Source organism: Primulina tabacum, chromosome 1, assembly GCF_025594145.1.
Source record: "Primulina tabacum isolate GXHZ01 chromosome 1, ASM2559414v2, whole genome shotgun sequence".
In the NCBI taxonomy this organism is placed as follows: Eukaryota; Viridiplantae; Streptophyta; class Magnoliopsida; order Lamiales; family Gesneriaceae; genus Primulina; species Primulina tabacum.
Window position 1 is genome coordinate 53,224,443 of NC_134550.1, and position 19,987 is coordinate 53,244,429.

The 19,987-nt window shown below is 35.2% G+C and overlaps 1 protein-coding gene across 1 annotated transcript; it reads right to left on the reverse strand.

The window, feature by feature from the left end:
- Window positions 1-4,413: 4,413 nt before the first annotated feature.
- LOC142548953 (uncharacterized) lies at window positions 4,414-13,079 on the reverse strand. The gene is given in 9 exon segments (XM_075657623.1): window positions 4,414-5,526; window positions 5,881-6,554; window positions 6,632-6,955; window positions 7,030-7,231; window positions 7,803-8,108; window positions 8,223-8,258; window positions 8,348-8,926; window positions 8,928-12,742; window positions 12,942-13,079. Coding segments are annotated over 8 exon segments (6,411 nt in total). The 5' UTR covers window positions 12,588-12,742; window positions 12,942-13,079; the 3' UTR covers window positions 4,414-4,896.
- Between the last annotated feature and the right edge of the window lie 6,908 nt (window positions 13,080-19,987).

The window sequence follows — 19,987 nt, forward strand, 5'->3', positions numbered from 1 at the left end:
CGAATCTTTATCTGTGAGACGGGTCAACCCTACCGATATTCACAATAAAAAGTAATACTCTTAACATAAAAAGTAATATTTTTTCATGGATGACCCAAAAAAGATATATGTCTCACAAAATACGACCCGTGAGACCATCTCACACAAGTTTTTGCCTAAAACTATTTGTTCTATGCTATTCAATGAATTTAATCGAATGCAATCTAATGTTCTTTGTGAAAATCAAATACGAAGTTAAGAATGTGACTCTGAGTCGGCTCTTAGAATCTTGATCAACTATAAGTCTTTTTTTATTGTGTTTGAGCCCAAATTTAGTTGTGTGAAAGCTATATTGAAAGCCGGCTACATTTTGTGATTAAATATATAAAAAGATAATTGTTTTTACATATTTATATTTATATGTGTATATTATTACTTTTATGTAAAAAAATATTAATAATTGTGATGGGTAATGGCCCTATTTAATTATTCAGCCATTTGTTAAAGCCTCAAATTGCATACAAAGGTCAATTACCAAATTTAATTATTCACCCTCATTATTAAAGCTCAAATTGCTTACAAATGTTCAAGTCCGCTACATAATATTCCTAAAAAAATCTATAAATATGGGATGATTTTCATTATTCTATGTACACTTTCATTATTTTATCATTAACATCTCTAGCTTTCAGATAATATATTTAAATTATTTTCTGACTTGAGCTTCAGAGTGTCTACGTCGGGAAAATCATGGCGCCTCTGATGTTTGTTCATGATATAGGTGAAAACCCACAAATTTTGCTCTCTGTCGGCTACTTGGACCCTTTTATGAATTAGCTAGAGTACTGGTGTACGACTATTTGGATCCGTTTACGAGCTTGCAACGTAGTCCGGATGATTACATTTTTTGGCTACATAAAATTATATATATATATTTTGTGAACATTCTAATAAATACGATCTAAAATTGGTAACCAATTATTTATGAATATAACTTGTGAGATCAAGTTTTGAATATCTTTATTTTGAACTTGATCAGCATCGAACTTTTAAAAATTTCGTGATTGATCGATTTGTTTGGTTTTGAGATAAAACTATATATTTTAATATTAATTAAAAAATATGACTTCTCAACTCGTTGATACAATATGGAACATGGTTGATTTGAGCTTTTACATATTGAAATCGACTTTTATAATTTCGTAAATTTTTTAACCGTAGATAATCAAATGGGGTGGTCAGTATAATATTGATAATAAGAAATTGAAAAATATATCGTATGCTGTTTTAATAATATATCAAAATTTTCTTATGTAAAATAAAGTTTATGTGGAATTATATTAATTAAAATAGAAAAATTTCAAAATATTAATAATATCTTATGTTATAAGTGGTTGTATCATTTAGAAATTTAAAAATATGGATAAATAAATAAAAGGTTGATAAGAAAATAAGACAAGACACGCACGTTTCTCTAAAGAATCTTGGCAAACCTAGCTGTCATGGAGTCTTCCTTTGAGATCAATTAATTCTAGTAATATGAGCCGCTCGATCTTGGACACGTGGACAATGAATTTGAAATTAAATGTTCCGTCGTGTCCTTTTTTTTTAGTAATTTAGTCATTTTTATCGAGATTGACGTGATACTACACACGTCACATATATAATGATGTTAAATCAGCATCACGTTGGAAAAAAATCAATAAAATTGTCAAATAAAACTAAGATAATTGACTAAAGAGTATGTCTCTTGTGAGACAGTCTCACGAATCAACCCTACCGATATTAACAACAAATATTAATATTTTTAGCATATAAAAGTAATACTTTTTCATGGATACTCAAATAAGATATCCGTCTCACAAAATACGACCCGTGAAATCGTCTCACACAAGTTTTTGCCATGATCTAAAATTGAAATATGATAATATTGATAATCAGTTATTCGTTCTAAGCTATCTAAACATAGAGTTAATTCTCTGAGTAAAATAAATATTAGTTATATGTCAATTACAAATAAATATGGTAATTGAATTGTTTGAATGATTAAAGCATTTTTATAAGGTGTGATGTGATACCCTTGGAGCATATAGATACGTATACCCAGGTGTGCGTGGGATCAGCCGTTACTAAAAAATTAAAATATTGTGTTCGAGATATTTTTATTTATGCATAATTTATAATTTTCGAATTTCAAGATAATGTCTGCTTTATATATATTTTGTAAATTATAATAATTTAATCCTGAAGGCCAAATGTTAATTGTCTCACATCGAATGGATAAATAACCTGGAAGTTGTATATATGAGCTTGGACAATCCTTCCTTTTGAGCTAGCTTTTGAGGTTGAGTTTGGTCTAAGTTCCAATGTTAACATGGTATCAGAGCATGGTTCCACCGTTGTGTGTTGGACTGCCTATAATTAGGCCACCTGTTCTACCCATAATTGGGTCATTTGTAAACTTCACGCTCCAGATGTTCATTCCTGGACGTGAGATGGGTGTGTTAATTGTCCCACCTCGATTGGATAAATAACCTGGGAGTTGTATACATGGGCTCACAAAAAAATTGAATGAAAGGGGGGAATTGTTTTGGATTGGCATTACATCCGGTTGTCATTTCATGCTTGTCCTTTTTATTACATCAGAAAACATGGGAAAGTAAATAGTGGTAATTTGTTCTAACAAAAAAATAATAAATATATATATGTATAGTACGATTCAACCACTTTTGGTTTTAAGTAATTGGATGACATTCGATTTTAAACGACATTCCAACTCCCAAGAATGTTGACGCAACTACTCAACTAAATTTAGCACAACTCCGATCTCCCCTACTTTCTCCTATATTTGGAACTTTTTTCAAAATTTCCAGCAAAAATAAATCAAGCATTGCAAGTTATTAACTGGAATTTTTTTATTATTGTTTTGGTGCACAAAAAATATATAATCCAAAACATCCCTCGACTTAAATATTCATTCATCCGATAAAATATTCGGACAAGGTTTCGTGATATCTTCTAATGTGCTATGATTTTAGAACCCCCAAAAAAAAAAACCGTGCATAAAAAAATATAATTTAATTTTGTTTATGGGTGTTTAAATTTAGAACTGGTAGAAGAATCAAGAATAAAATTTGAATAAATTTTTTTATTTATAAATAAAAAAGGGATTATTTTGGTCATAATTTGGAGACACAACATTCAAACGTACTGGAGAATTGGATTGGATGGTAATCCAAACCACCCAGATTTTAACGCTTAGTCCCTTTACTATGTTCCGTTGATTTGAATAATTGAAGTTTTCTGATTCAACTTAAGCAAAGATTGATAAGAGTTAGGGAAAAATCGATTTACATTATTATAGTAATTGAAATTTTCTATTAGAAAATTTACTTTTTCGTTAAACTACATGTAACTTATGACAAAAATTTGTGTGAGACGGTATCACTGGTCGTGTTTTGTGAGACGGATCTCTTATTTGGGTCATCCATGAAAAAAATTACTTTTTATGCTAAGAGTATTACTTTTTATTGTGAATATCGGTATGATTGACATGTTTCAAAGATAAAGATTCGTGAGACCGTCTCACAAAAGATCTACTCGTAACTTATTTGAAAGATGATACATTATTTATTTTTGTTTATTAATAAATAATTTAAAGTATGAAAATTTTTAAGTAAATTAATCATTTGATAGAATTTATTTTTCTTTTTCATTTATTATTAGTAATATGAAGATCGCCAAAATTTGTTTAAATTAGCAAGGTTTTTTTAAGTAGGAAATATTGCAGAATTGAAAGTAATTGGGCTTTAAAATATATGAAGGTATTTTTAACATTTGAAATAGAACATGAACAAACTTATCAACAATTATGCATAAATGTTGCATGTATTCTGGCTTGTCTCCTCGTATAATTTTAAAAAGATTTATGCCGACTAAAATGCATATGAAGTTCTCATGTTCAGATTTGTTCTGATGCTAAAAGCAATGCCCTCGTCGGGATGAGTTCTTCCATCAAATCTACACAATAGCAGCATAGTTATGCCAGCCGACGATTCGATATCAAGTTGGTTGACATATATGTATCCGCGACCACCGAGGTGCTAGGCCAGACCCAACCCGTACATAAACAAGTGAAAATAAATAAATAACACAGATGCATAGAGGTGCTTCCAAGAAAGAGCAGAGGGAATGGAGAGGACAACGAATCCGGGAAAACTAATACCGAATCTATATCTTTCTTAATCAATTGGAAGAATTAAAGATGCGTACAACTTACAGAAATGCGGCATCCCGGAGTAAAGTACAGATTTCTCTAGTATTATGCAGCAGACTGCAGTAGGCGGAAACTTGGAGAGGAAAGCGGCAAAAACTATGGAATCAAAAAAGTAGACTTTTTTAAGACAACTTGTCTCATATAGATGAATTTTGGTTCACTGAAACGATAAGTTTATAAATAATTCAAATGTATAAATACATCGTCATAACCCAAAGAGACCAATCCCTGAAGGACGAAACGAGAGGCAGAATGCCAAACGTCAGTTCTTGCAATTTATCAGCGCAACAGCATCGAGTCAAGAAATAACCACGATGGAGCAACTGATTCATGGTTGACCTATCCGCCCAAAATCACGCAGGAAACAGGGTTGTCCACACTCAGATTACATTTAACACTAGATCTCATCGGTTGAACTCTATCAGAAGAAACTTGGAAAGATAACAAAGAATTATTTCCTCAAACAAAAGAGCAAACATGAGAGAATGATGTGTCGTACGTTATTCCATTCGTTAAATAACAGTCTATTTTCAAAGTCCACTTGTTTCTAACATCATGCCTCGATGAAGACGTTGGCAGCTGGAAGGAGAAGCAGCTCAAGTGTAAGTCTATACCATGGTGAACAAAGGCCTCAAAAGTTCTCATTGACACTCTGTTTTAGCCACGTATATTTGTTTTATTTTTGAAGCAGGAAAACCCCTATCCACACCACTGGAATGGCTCCTTCCATGGAAACCAGTCCTACGATGTGACCATTCATTTCCAGCATTGTTCCTGTGAGAAACACCCCCTCTTTGATGACTGTGACCAGCAGACATAACCTGTTGGATGGGCAGATTCTTCTGTAGAATTTGAGTCTTGACAGAACTTCTGTTCCGGTGTTTGCTATTATGATTGCCAAGGCTATCCTCAGGAGGCGTGCCAGCCTTACCAGATTCAGCATTGTCAGCATAAGAAGAGCTATGAATCACCATACTCTGCCCAGATGCGACAACCCCAGTGGATCTCATCGAATCTACTAGCCCGAGTTCAGCAGAAAATGGGGAAATGTTTGATTCTGTGGCAACAGACAAACTTGGGACATTGTCTGACGTTGTTTGGATCTGAGGTTCAGCAAACATACTAACATTAACAGGGTGGTCGACGGAATGCCCATGATTGACTTGCGAAGGAAGTTCAGCTTCTACTTGCGGCTGCAAGGTTGTCGAGACTGAGTCATTGGAAGTGGGAATATGCCCCCATTGAGCTTGGACAGACATATCAGGGGCAGACTGAAAAAAGAGAAATTTAACCTTTTCTGAACTACAAGAAATTGTATGACAGAAATATTAAATAAGAATGCACCGAGAAGAAAAGAAAGCTCAAACAAAATTCGAAAAAAAAAATCATCTCATAAGGTCCCATAGCAATTTTAATCCACTGTATAATTCCTCAATTTGCAAAGGAGAGATCAAACAAGCTGAAGCAACTAACAGGGGAAGCGGTATCACATATAAGATGATTTACTTTAGAGCATCGCGATAATCAAAACTAAAAAAAAAAGGAAACGATGACTAATATGCCAAATCATAGCACAATTTTTAAACAGCACAACATGACTTGCACAAAGAACTAGATTCTTTTACCTGAAATGGAGATAAATTAAACATGGGTAAGGGGGAGGCCATAGGCATAAGTGGAGATCCAGGGGCAAGATGCCGATTAGGAGCCATCATATTGGAAGCATTATGCGGAGTGGATGTCGTATGTATGCTATGTATGTCTCCATCGTTAACTTGAACAGAAGTTGAACTATGTCCAGAAGGGATGAAGGTGGTTCCCATAAAACTCAAACCGAATTGTCCATATTGACCAAATTGTCCAACTGGAGCAAAATGATTGTAGACAACCATATGTGGGGGCCCCTGAACACCAGGAATACCTCCAGATGGATTAATTAGACGGCCTGGATACCCAGCTGGAGGATTATAAAATGAGTCCACATCAGAATGCCATTGCTGCCAGTTACCAATAGGTCCTGAACTGGGTGCTGTACTCTTTTGCGGCTGTGATAATGTGCCAGAAGATTCCTCATGCGGACCAAAAGCAAGAAGTGGACTGCCCAACATTGGATTTACCTCATAAAAAGGTAAGTGGGAAGGACCAATAGAAAAATGAGAAGGCATCTGGCCAGAAGAACTTGGCAATGGTGACCACACGGATATTTGAGTTGTCTCGACAGAAAGATCTGCTGGAAGGGATACGGTTAGCAACTCCTCACCTTTTGATTCATTTACCAATTGCTGACCTCCGATTACACCTGTAAAAAGAAGTCAAGATTGTAATTACAAATGTGTGAAGGCCACCCTTAAAAATGAGTCACACTTCTGTATTCACCTGTGGTAATGACATCAATATCAGGACCGGTAAAAGTTTTGGTATCTGGAACACTAGCTGCACTTAATGGCCCCAACCCATTCCTGACTAAATCATCAACACAGATGGCGGCAGCAGAAGCTTCAGCTTCAGCCTCACAATCTTGTAGTGGAACACAACCATCAGTGGAATGGTTTTCTTTTCCGAAAAAAAGAGAAGTACCATTTTCAGCCACTGAAAAGTTGCGAGATATTGGCACATCGTTTCGATTAGAACCTGGAGCACCAATCCCATGTGATACTGCACGGCTACTAGGAGGAAGAACAGAAGGAGATGTCACAGCACCTAGTATGGAAAAAATATATATTGAGGGATGAACTAATGTGAGATAAACTGCACTTGTAGTAGCGAGAATCTACCAAATTGAATTTTCTCTCCAGCAAGCAAGGAATTGATTGGACTTGCACCAGAGGAAAATGTTTTCTCCTTGGCTGAAATGGACAATGTTCGCAAGATAGCATCACTGGTTGTGCTGGAATGACCTCCAACAATAGAATTGTGTGAATTGTATCGCATAGGTTTCATAGCCTCCTCAAGTTTGGTCTGTGTCAGTGACATAACCTACAAGAAATCAAATTCATTGATAATTGATATAACTTTTTACTTGGAAAAGATGTAAAAAGTCAACTGTCCACAATGTTGACAAGATCCCTTTATCAATCTTACATAGCTTAAGGTCCTGTCGGCATTTAGAATATGGGATACAAAAAAAAAACTCAATGATACAAAGGCAACAAGCTATCGCTTAAACTTTCCTCTCAGGCTAAAAGGAAGAGATAATTAAACTATTGTTCCAAATTCAAGACATTCAACATCAACTTCATCAAGGCTCGGTGAGTAAAAAACTCTACTCAGGAAAAAAGAGCCATGGCGATCCAAAATAATGATTATGATACATGATTAATATATAATCCACGACCTAAATACCATAGTTAAATTGAAATGCCAATGACTTCAGATGAGAATTAAAATGGGCAGGTTTTAAATACACTAGTTGAATTTCAAAGACAAAATGACTTTCGTGTGATACATCAGGACATTTCAAGGAATAGCAAACACAATTTACAATGAATAACAACCAGCTGTTATAACTCCTTAAAAACGGCAACAGCCTAACAGAAGTTCAACGTACCTGTTGGTTAATCCCTGAAGTGCTCCAAGAAGTCGATGACACTTGGATTTGGTTTGTTCCATTGTTTTTACTCTCACATCCTTTTTCGCCACTAGATACAGAATTTATAGGAGTGCCAATTGGCGCCAGAGGTTGGAAAACAGATGTGGCAAACCCTGTTGATACTTCATCGTGTGTCAACTGATGGCTCTCCGAGACAGTAACATCCAAGCAAGATTCTTGGTTCTCATATGGCATGGCGAGCTTACTTGGGCCTCCTGAGACAATGGAATTTGGTTTCGGAGCATGCAATTTGCAAGGTGGCTGCTAAAAAATTGATATCCACAAGTTTCATAGATGACGAGAAAATATAATCAACCACATGTCATCCGAAAATTGCTAAATGTACTTAAAAAATGAAAAAAAAATACGCATAGATACCTGTGTGGTGTGTGACTTTGCTTTAATTTTTTCCCTCTGTTCACACAAATCAGTAAGCCATTACATGCCGTCGAAAAATTTGCCAAATAGGGGCAGGAAAATAACGAGAAAATATGCATTGATACCTTTGTGGTGATTGATTTCGCTTTGATTTCCTTTTCCCTTTGGTCTCGTCGATCATTCAACATTTGTCTTTTGGATCTGACTTCAATAAAATCATCCTCATCGCTGGGAGCTTCTATACCAGGTTGTTCGTAAACACGAACAATGCCCTTCAGCAAGGGAGCATCAACATCCTCAGAGACTTTTTTCGGTAAATTTGCTTCACTGGGGTACGAAATGTTTCGGCTCTTAAAAGATACAATTTTTCCCATCTCTTTTGCTACCATGTCTCCAGGATTGACCACCTGGGAATCAATATTATCAGACTCTTCTACTTTAGTTCTGTGCTTCAGAGGTCTATTAGAAATGGTACCTCTCTTGGACCAACTTCTTCTAAAATCTCCCATGGCCTTTCCTGTATAACTTGGATTATCATCTAAGTCTGAATCTTTAAACGAAACCATCGGAGGTCCTTTCCCCCTGTCAATGTTCTCCCGAATCCGGAATTCAGTGTGTTGAACAGTTCGTTGAGACCTTCTCGGAAAGCCAGTTGAATTCGCGGGCATGCCATGAGTAGTGAAAGATGATCTGGTATCTGGCATGTCTGAGTATATAGGAATTATTGTTTCTCCTGCAACCATAAAATCGATCAAGACGTCTAGGTCCACTGAAAATTTTATCCCCGGAAGCAGCCTGAACTGGCTGTTGCATAATCTTCATCTGACTTTCAGATTCCTTTTCTTCGGATGATGGTGAATAATTCTTTGGAGCTAAGCCATAATCTCCTTCTTCTTCCATTCGGGGTAGAGATTTTGATTCCATTTCTTTATCGGTAGCACTTGAGACAAAAGTTGTACGACCAATATTATGGTCAGCACGGCTGTCTGCTTCCAAAACAGAATTAATTCCCACAGAAAGGCTCCCATGAGATTGCTCAGGCAGTCCCGAAACGAGGCCTGGAAGCTTGTTTAACTCAAATTCTGCCACATCCTGGGCAGAAACATCTCGAGCAGGCTGATTATACATAGAGTCTCCAGCCCTCTGATTCAGATTAAATTGGGCCTGCATGTTAGGCTTAATAAAAGACATTGATTGGGGGGGCATGGGCAATATTCCCTGTGAGATAGGAGATGTATACTGCATCTGGCCAAACTGGAACACTGGAGGCTGTGATGGATCCATGTAAGTAAAGGACTGACCAAGAGGTAGATCGATGTGGAGAGGCATCTGGATGGAACCAATTTGTATTGCCGGCACAGGAGAAGGTATCAAAGATGGACCAGAAAACAGCCCAAACTGAAGTTTAACAGGTAAATCAGTCGGGCTTCCTGCAGAAGATATAGATGATATACTAGTCTGGCCAACAGCTGCTGTGGCATCGCCTGAGCATGTGACTGATTGCTGCACGGGTAAGCCAGTGCTACCCAAGGAATCAACGCAGTCTAAAAGATCTAATCTGCAGGAATAGGAAGCATCAAAAGATTGACCAATAGAACTTTCCAATATCAAGTCACTTTCTTTGACCTTAACAGAGGAGCTATTTGCACTTATATCAGACGTGTCATTTATATTCAGAAGGCCCTGATCTTCAGCAGGAACCTCGTCAACTAGCCCTCTTTTCTCCACTACATTACCTGAAATGTCGGGGATTCCATATGTTCTATCTTGGGTCCTTGAGCTATTTTCAAAGTCATCACTCGGTATTACCACTTCAACACCCTCGTCAAAGCCTAAGACCACATTATCCACCATATCAGATGGCTCTGTTTCTTCGAACTCAAGGACTTCAAACTTTTCATTCAGCTCAAGATTCTCGTCATCGCCATCACGCACTTCATCTTCTTCTGTGTAGCCATCTTCATCCTCATCATATTCTTCTTGATGTTGCAGTGTGTCATCATTTTCAATAGTCCATTCTTCATCCTCGCTATAAAAACCAGAAACCGATGCCCCAGTGCCAGATTTACCATTCAAGACAACGGATCCACTCTCAGATAAAATATTACCTTTCACTTCTGCTATACCAGCTTTTACTGGAGAATCTTCAAATCCATCCAACTCATCATGGGAGAGCTGAGGAGGAGAATTTGGAGGGCTTGAAACAGATAATGAAGATTGTGAATCACACCTTGATTTATTGTTTTGAATGTGGTCCTCAGGGGTTATATTTTTTACCTCCACTTCAGGCAGTTCAAGACCCTTTTGATTACTGCCGTCATAAAATGTTTGCCCAATTGGTAAACTTCTTGCAAAATTGGTATAACGAATTTCATCGCCAAGGACAGCCAAGGGGCCAGAACGGTTATTAGGTCGCTCAAAAGGAGCCCTCTGAGACGAATTAAGTGAGGGAGGAGGAAGAACACGAGGCTGTCTCGTGGAATTCCTTGCCCTCACATTAGAATAAGCCCTTGACGCTGCTCTGCCACCACCAAATGCATCTCTTCTTGGACTGTAATGATCAATCTCCTGATCCAACGCTGACGGAAAGAAGCTACCACCATTTTCAAAAGCATCTCTTCGAAATATACCTTTTCCCCCATCCAAAAAGTTCGAGGAACCTTCACTAGGAGGGTAAGGTCTCCAGCTCATCTCGTAAGGCCTGCTAGGAGCAAATGGATCGAATGAAGCTGAAGTTGTCAACTTATCGGCCATTCTCTCACCATCTTCCCAAGTATCCAAAGTCCTGGAGAAATCTTTTTCCTTAACTGAAGCCTCTAGTTGTTCATCATTAACCATGTTAGGTGCAGATATGTTACCCCTGGCAGCCGTAGACGCTTGGGCCTCCCTCTTAGCTATCTTAGCTTCCAAATCCAGAAGCTTCTGTTTGGCAGCTTGCTTCCTCCTCTCTTCTTCCATATAAATTCTTCTCATTTCCTCCTCCCTGGCAATTCTGTGCTCTTCTGCTATTCGAATTGCCTCTACTCGCTCATGTTCTGCCCTCCATGCAGCTTCTCGGGCTTCCTCTTCCACCCTTCGTCGCCGTTCCTCCTCTTCTCTAATCCTTCGTTGTCTATCCTCCTCCTCTCTTCTAGCTAGCTCCAAAGCTTTTTCTTGTTCTACAATGATTCTCTGTCTTTCAAGCTCTTGCATTTTCTGAACTCTTTCAAGTTCTGCTTGAAAAGATTCTCTAATAGGATCATGAAAATCAGTTGATTTTGCAGCATCTCTTTTCTTTCTAATAACACCAACAAGGCCACCTGAAAATATATCCCTTTCATCAAAACCTGCAGCTTCATTGCCTCGTTGACCCCATCTGTCATATGAACTCTGAGCTACTTTATGAGCTAAAAAGCTCGGCCGGAGTAAGTCAAGATTCCCATCCCAATAACTATCAATCTTCGAATATCCAGCATCTCTTCCACGTTCCGTAAACCCGTGACTTGTGTCACGCTCATCATCTGCCCAGTCTGACCTTGGATTCAAGCGAACTATTGGTAGTGGAGAAGTAAAATACTCATCCTCTTTACTAGTTTGAGCAGACAGTCGCCCCCTACCTGTCTCACGGCCCTCACCACTCTTCTCTACCGACACATTTCTGGTAGAATTCCATGAAGGCTGCCCTGAAGGCTGTGCATTAACCAACGAACCCGAATGATAGACGTCTCTCTTCTTCTTATTCAATTCCTCACCTACAATCTGCTTTGGTTTCTGGTTCAAAGATTCCTTTTGCTTCTGGGATGCCTCAGAAGAGACGGGCCTCGCAGCCTGCAGAGATGGAAAATCCTCACCTCTTAAAACCATAGTTTTCTGGGTAGAAGGTACAAAATCCCGAGAGACCGAACCAGAACTGGAACCCAAAAGTCCTAACCCATTAGAACGAGCTGAAGGAGGGACATAAGAACCAGTGCCCCGGCTTACCCCATCCTTAGCTTCCAGCACATCAGCCAAGGGAACATGAGCATGGCTCTCATTCTTCTCGGACAAGGCAGCAACAGATACAGGTTTGGTCCAGCCCACACGCGATGAAGAAGGCTTCGCTCCACTACCAGGAGCAATACCCCGACTGGGGCCGAACGTATCGAATCTATCGTGTTCTTTCCTCAAGGAGGGCAAATTTAAGGGGGGTGGAACAGATAGCTTCGAACCAGCCTTCTGAGCGCTGCCCCGGTTCTTGGACAGAACCAGCATTCCTCCACCACCACGGCCCCACCCAGCAGCGGAAGCCTGCCCTTGATAGCCTCCACCACCACCATTAAACTGCTGCTGATGCCCATAAGACTTGTTCAGATTTGCTGACACAAACTTGGAGCCAGGGTTGGCCATCTCCAAACCTAACACGAAGCCGAAACCAGATTCCGGAACCACGGCAAAGCATCAAAACCGAAACCCAAAAACTTCCGTCTAGCTCTTTCTCCCTCCCCCAGAAACGCAATAAACGATGAATCAACAGTCCCACCAATAGATCTCCCTGGCAAACACTACATAAAATAAGCAAATCAAACACGATGGGCTATCACAGTTAGGATAATAATAAAAAAAAACGTTGCAAGAAGTAATCTTTCGTCGCAGTTAGCTAATTAAAGTTCATAAATATAATTAATAGTGTAACTGAGAACAAATCCGGGGGGATCAAGCGAGAGGAGGAGCCGCGCGAATCGGCAAATGAGAAGAGCATACCTCGGACGGCGTAAGGCGGAGGAACCGTACGATTATTATCGTGAGATCGGAGAGGAAGAAGCCCTAAAATGTGCTGCGACTACAGTATCAAGAGAGATTATGAATGCATATAGATCCGGACATGGAGAGGAGTTTTATTTTGTTTTTTTTTATTTATTTTTCTTAAGTAAGATTTTGTTTCTTTTTTCAATTTTTTTGAAGGATTATTATTTCAAATTTATTAACATCACGTTCATCAAAAATAATATTAAAAATAAAAATAAATTATTATTAAATAATATTAATACTTTTTTCTGATTATTATTATTGTTGTACGGATTTTATTTTTACTTAAAATTTAAAGAAACATATGGTTAGATAATTAATTATCTTTAATATTGAGAACTAAATTGTTAAATATTTATATCCAAATTAATTATAATCAAGAAAATAACAGACTCTTATATAACTAATTTGAGGCAAAAACATGTGTGAGACGAAATATATGGTTAGATAATTAATTATCTTTAATATTGAAAACTAAATTGTTAAATATTTATACCCAAATTAATTATAATCAAGAAAATAACAGACTCTTATATAACTAATTTGAGATAAAAACATGTGTGATACGTTCTTACAGGTCATATTTTGTTAGACGGATCTCTTATTTGGGTCATCTATGAAAAAGTATTAATTTTTATGCTAAGAATATTACTTTTTATGCTGAATATCGATATGGTTGATCAGTCTCACAAGAGACATATTCCTAATTTAAATATCTAAAGTGCATCATATTTTTTTTCCCAAATACCGCCCTACGTAATTTTTTTCATGAGAAAAACATAATAAGTATAATGTTAAGGTGCGATATCAAATTTTCAAAATAATTGTTGTTAATTGTGTATATAATTACCACCTATTGATTCAACAATTTTTTTATAACATTAGGATTCGCAGCTCCTATCTTTATGTAAACACAAAAGTAAATGACGTAATTTGTAAATCACATTGACTAAGTAAATCCACAATTAACAAATCTTATATAGAAGACTAGAATTTGATATCGCAGAAGTAGAGGGATTGAATTCTCGACCTCAAAATTTATCACAAATTTATGTTTAAAAAGTCATAAATTCCTACTGGTAATTGTACAATTTTTCTTGCCTTTTAATCTCTTAAAAAAAATACAGACCTCATAAGAGATGGTCTAAGAAATTTATATTTGTGAAATCGATCGACCTGATCTATATTGGAGCAAAAGTAATAACTTTGAGGTAAAAATTAATATTTATCTCGCATAATTTAAACGTGAAAATGTATTATCTGAAAATAAAAAGGCATTTTCTAATATTTCATTCAAAAAATAAATATCGAGATATATAAATTCAATGGCAAATTAGCTATATATATATATATATATATATAAACCATACCACCCGTGTGTGTTGCGCACCTGATGAGATAGTAGCTTGATGGTAAGTGAACCAGCATAAAATTCCCCAATGGTAGTTATTGCTGTTACTGCTAACTGACCAAACAGTGGAGGATGGCCACAAATCACAATTGTGGCAATGACTTTCTTTTTCAAAATTGCATAAATTGTAAAATATCAACCTTTTAGATTTCACCCCTAATTCGTAACATCCATTCCTTAAATTTTCAATAAATATTTTTGGAGGTCAGTTTGTTGCCGAGATTTCTAGCAAATTCAAAAAAAAAAAAATTTGTATCTTTTTTTAAATCAAAACTAATGTAATATCATGCAAACTGTATTGAGCACACTCTGCGACAATACGCTATAAACTATCATGTACCCACACTAACTAATGCTTCTAAAAATAATACCATTAATGATGCTGTCATATGGAAACTCGAGAGGCTTATGTTAGTAAATCTTTGTCGTAACATAACATAGTTCTTTCAATATATTTGAGTTAATCTGTGTCAGACAAATATTTATTCAACTGGAAGAAGTAGAACCAATTAGTCACATTGTAGGATTCAAGTATCAATATGATCCACACACCGAAATTTAAGTGACAAAAAACCGGATACAGAGTGGAATTATTGGAATTAAGTTAAGCTAAAGTCCGGTCAGAATTCAGGAACACGAGAACTGAACGTGAGATTCTATTTTATGATGCTTTTCTTCCAAAATCAAACACCATGTTTAAAAATTAACCGTGGAATTAGCAGTTAAAACATCGATCGAAAGATCTATGTCAGACGTGGCTTAGGCCTCGGATCTGTAGCGGTAGAACTTCCCGATGACATGGAGAACCGTGACGAAGCCGATGAAGCAGAGGCTCTCATCACCAGAACTATTGTAGGGCTGATCCTCATCCCCGGCAGACCTTCCGTGTAGAAGCGGAGCATGTTGACACCTGATCCAACACTGACGTCGATGTTAGAGGAAGATCCGCTTCCGACCCTGCGACGGCGCATTCTTACCATGGCGGCGTCTGAGCTTCACGGTGACGCTCCCACAACGCTCTCGGGCGAGAGGTGGTTCTGGAGAAAGATTGCGATTGTGAAGAACCGCGTACCGTAAGAGGTAATAATTATTCGGAGAAATCAACAGGATGACCGTTATCGTATAAATAATATGAAAATTAGAAGTTGTTTGGATAAACATGACGAGAATTACTCGGTGAAATGGTGTACCAACGCCAGGCCGTGGACTTCAGTTTTGACTTTTGGATTTTGTATTCGCCTAAATAGATTAAGCTTATTGGTCCACGACCAATCCACTGAAATAAGAGGCCCAAAAGGTTCAAAACCAGCATGGGCCAAAACGTGATACATGGGCTGCAACAAGAATGGCACCATTCTTGTTTAGGGATCCAGAATCCTAGCCTTTCCAATTCGGTTGAATAATTTAATATATGATATTTTTAAGGTATTGAAATTGAAAGATATGAAATATAATTAATTAGATTTAAAGTACAAAAAAGTAAATAATAAATATTAAGACAAAAATTTGTGTGAAATAATCTCACGGGTCGTATTTTGTGAGACATATATCTTATTTAGATCATCCATGAAAAAATATTATTGTTTATGCTAAGAGTATTACTTTTTATTGTGAATATCGGTGGGGTTGACTCGTCTCACAGATAAAGATTATTGAGACCGTCTCACAAGAAAAAGTGATATTTTTTCATGGATGACCCAAATAAGAGATTTGTCTCTCAAAATACGACCCGTGAGACCGTTCTATAGTTGTATTTATAATGAAGGGCTGCCTTTGTAAAATTTAATGGAGACAGGGATATAAAAGTAAATTGATCTAGAAATATACACCCATAACTCGCGCTGAAAAAACTCAATCAGGCAAGATGCGGCAGGAAAAAATACATCCCAAACATCAGATGACCAAAAATAACAAACAGTCAATCTCTAGTCAATAAATTCAAAACATGCCCTTATTATCTATATACCAGGAATTAATAGATACACGGTATGTGTAAATTAAGTATTATATTTTTATTTAAAATGTTTAATACATTTTGCAATTATAAAATTCTAGTGTAGTGTTTTATTTATTGTGAAATTAGTAGCTTCTATGTATTTTTTTTAAAATAAAATAAATAGGGCTTTTAGAAGATCTACATTTGCTTACCAGGGTAGTTACTAAAAGTCAAGTGTTATTAATCAATAGTATAGACGGTGTCGTGGATATCTTTAGCATAAAAAATAATACTTTTTCATGGTTGACCCAAATAATATATATGTCTCACAAAATACGATATGTGAGATCGTCTCACACAAGTTTTTGTAATAATTATTTTTGTTTGGTAGAGCGATTGAACCTTGGCATTTGGATTGTCATGTACCGTAAAAGATTCGAATTATATCGTTATTTTCAACTACAACTTTCTTGCAAGTGATTAAATTTATTTTAGAAAGATTACAAATTGAGTCTCAAAAGGCCCAGGTTCTTTTTAGCCCATTGAGCCAATGACACGTGGCGTGATGATTATTTTGATATTTGAAGTTTGGCACTAACTGCATTATTAATAACTAATGTTTCACGCTGTTCTATTTTGATACATAGTATTTCTAAAATTAATTAATTATAGTCCCGAATTCTGCTATCTTTTTTTATTTTTATTTTTTAATTTTTTTGAGTTTAAGACTAACTGAAAGTGCGTAGATTCTACCCAAAAAAAAAAATTTAAAATTTCAGTAACCAAATCATAATAAATAATAAATTTACATCCTATGTTTTTTAAAATAAACAATTTTGATACCCCATGTATCCAAATCATTGACTTTTAGCTTCCACCATTAGCTTTTTCTATCCATGCACTTTTTTGAATATTTAATTTACAACATGAAATCATTTTTGATTAAATAAATTTGCAGGGTAATCAAAATCTTGCTTACATTTACTTTATGATATACTCATCTGCCACTTTAAAAAAGAATCTTGATTTTATGTCTCTCAAAACAATTGTTACTGTTCAACGATTAAGTTATTCCCAATAGATCTCACTCGAGTTATATTGGAGCAGTTATAGCACAAATATACTTTCAGATATGTAATATCTTTAGGAGCTCGAAATTTTCGAAAAGTCGGAAATTTCAAAATTTATAATTTTCGGGGTCGTAATTCAATAGATGATAACAATTACTATAGAAAATTTCTTCATCTCTATTATACAGTGTTTAATATTGAAATACATATTTACATTTGTAAAAACATGTTTTATCAATCCAAAGAGTAGCTCCCTTGTGAGAAATTCTCAAGAATCTTTATCACTGATATAGGCCAGCCCTACCGATATTCACAATAAAAAGTATTAATCTTAGTATAAAAAGTAATACTTTTTCATGAATGACCCAAATAAGATATATGTCTCACAAAATATGACTCGTAAGAGCGTCCCACAGTAAATTTTTTACCCAATCCAAGATTGATAGTATAAACATCGCTTCTCTTGTGGTGCAGTAACATAAAACTCGGGAAAAAAAAAAACACCCACCTCCCTAAAAAAAAGATTGGTATTGTTGTAACCTTTGATAAAGTGTATACATACATAGTAAGTCTCCAATAAGGCAATAACTCAAAGACAAAAAAAAAACCACTGCATAATGATAACGACAAGAAACATTGTTATGTTAGAACAAGGACTCAACATGGGACAATGACAAGACTCATATAGTCAAATTGTCAATTAAAAGAGAGGCCCACAGACAATAAAAAATTCAGGCCCAAAATAAAATGGTCAGGCCCACAAAAGCCTTAAAATCAGAGTTAGCCAGCGAAAGACGATTAAAGTAGAAAGGCCCACCTTTGGATAATATACGAGACATGTCGGGCTATTGTGACCGACTGGCAAGCACTAAACAACTTCGTCCGAACAAGACATCATAAGCTGGGAAGAATCTTGAAAAAATTTATGCTGCACCATTTGGGACGATGCTTGCACTCGATCTGATTGTGTTTGATGGAATATGTGTCGTATTTCGAGTTCGTAGTAAAAACTTAAGCGGTCGATAGCAACGTATATACAATCCCGTGTAAAAAAATCACGGATTTTGACCGTTGAATTTCTCGGTTCAATTTTGATGTACACGTACTATACGATGAGTTTTGATATGATTTAGTTATTGAAGTCTATTAATTTAGAATTATGAATGTCCAGATTTGCTCTTTTATTATTTAACATTATTGTCTATTTCATTTCATATCTGAATGTGTGAATAAATATATTAATTTAGAATTGTGAATTTACAAGTTTGCCTTTTTATTATTCGACATTTTTGTCTATTTCTTCTTTTTAATCTAAATGTGTGAATAAATCTATTAATTTAGAATTGTGAATTTACAAGTTTTTTTAATTATTATTCAACATTATTATATTTTAGTTAGAGCATAAATGTAAATTACGCTTATCATTATGCTTTACTAATTATACGGTAAATAATATAATTATCATCGAAACATAGGCTTAATCTATCTATTTCCTATCTAAATATGTGAATAATTCTATTAATTTAGAATTATGAATTTACAAGTTTGTATTTTTAGAATTCAACATTACTGTCTATTTCATCTCATATTTAAATGTGTGAATAAATCAATTAATTTAAAATTGTGAATTTACAAGTTTGCAACTTTATTATTAAATATTAATTTGTTTTAGTTAAGACATAAATATAAATTACATTTATCGTTATGTCTTATTAATTATATTGTAAATAATATAATTATCATCAAAACATAATCTATCTATTTTTTCTATCTAAATGTAAATAAATTTATTATTTTAGAATTATGAAATTTACAGGTTTGCTCTTTTACTATCAAACATTATTATATTTTAGTTATGACATTAATATAATTATATTTATTATTATGTTTCAGTAATTACACAGTAAATAATATACTTATCATCAAAACATAATTGTGAATTTATAAGTTTGCACTTTTATTATTCAACATTGTTGTAATTTAGTTTATTTTAGTTATGATATAAATGTAAATTACAATTATTATTCTGTCTTACTAATTATACGGCAAATAATATATTTATCATCAAAACATGGGTTTAAACGTAAATCGCAATATTTTTAACTTTATATTCATATTCATGAACTATTATTAACTAAATTAGTTATTTAATCTATTCAATATCTAAAAGTGTGAATAAATATGTCATTTTATTATTATGAGTTTACAAGTTTGTTATTTTATTATTTAACACTATTGTAATTTAGCTAGGGCAAAAATAAAAATTTTATTTATCATCATGTCTTACAAATTAAACGTTAATTATATATTTCATCAAAACATTGGCTTTATTGCTTGAAACGGTGGGAAATTGATTGAGCAACAATTTGCAAAAATAAATGCTTCAATTGTATCTATTTGAAAATAATTTGAAACGTTAATGTGATCGAATTCAACAGACAAAAAAATCAATTCATATTCATTACCTATTAATAATAACAAGAAGGTAATTGATATATAATCATTATATAATACAATAAATAACAAATCGACCAAAGTTAGTTCACAGCATTGGTCCAGAAAAATAAAACAAATTCATGCATTT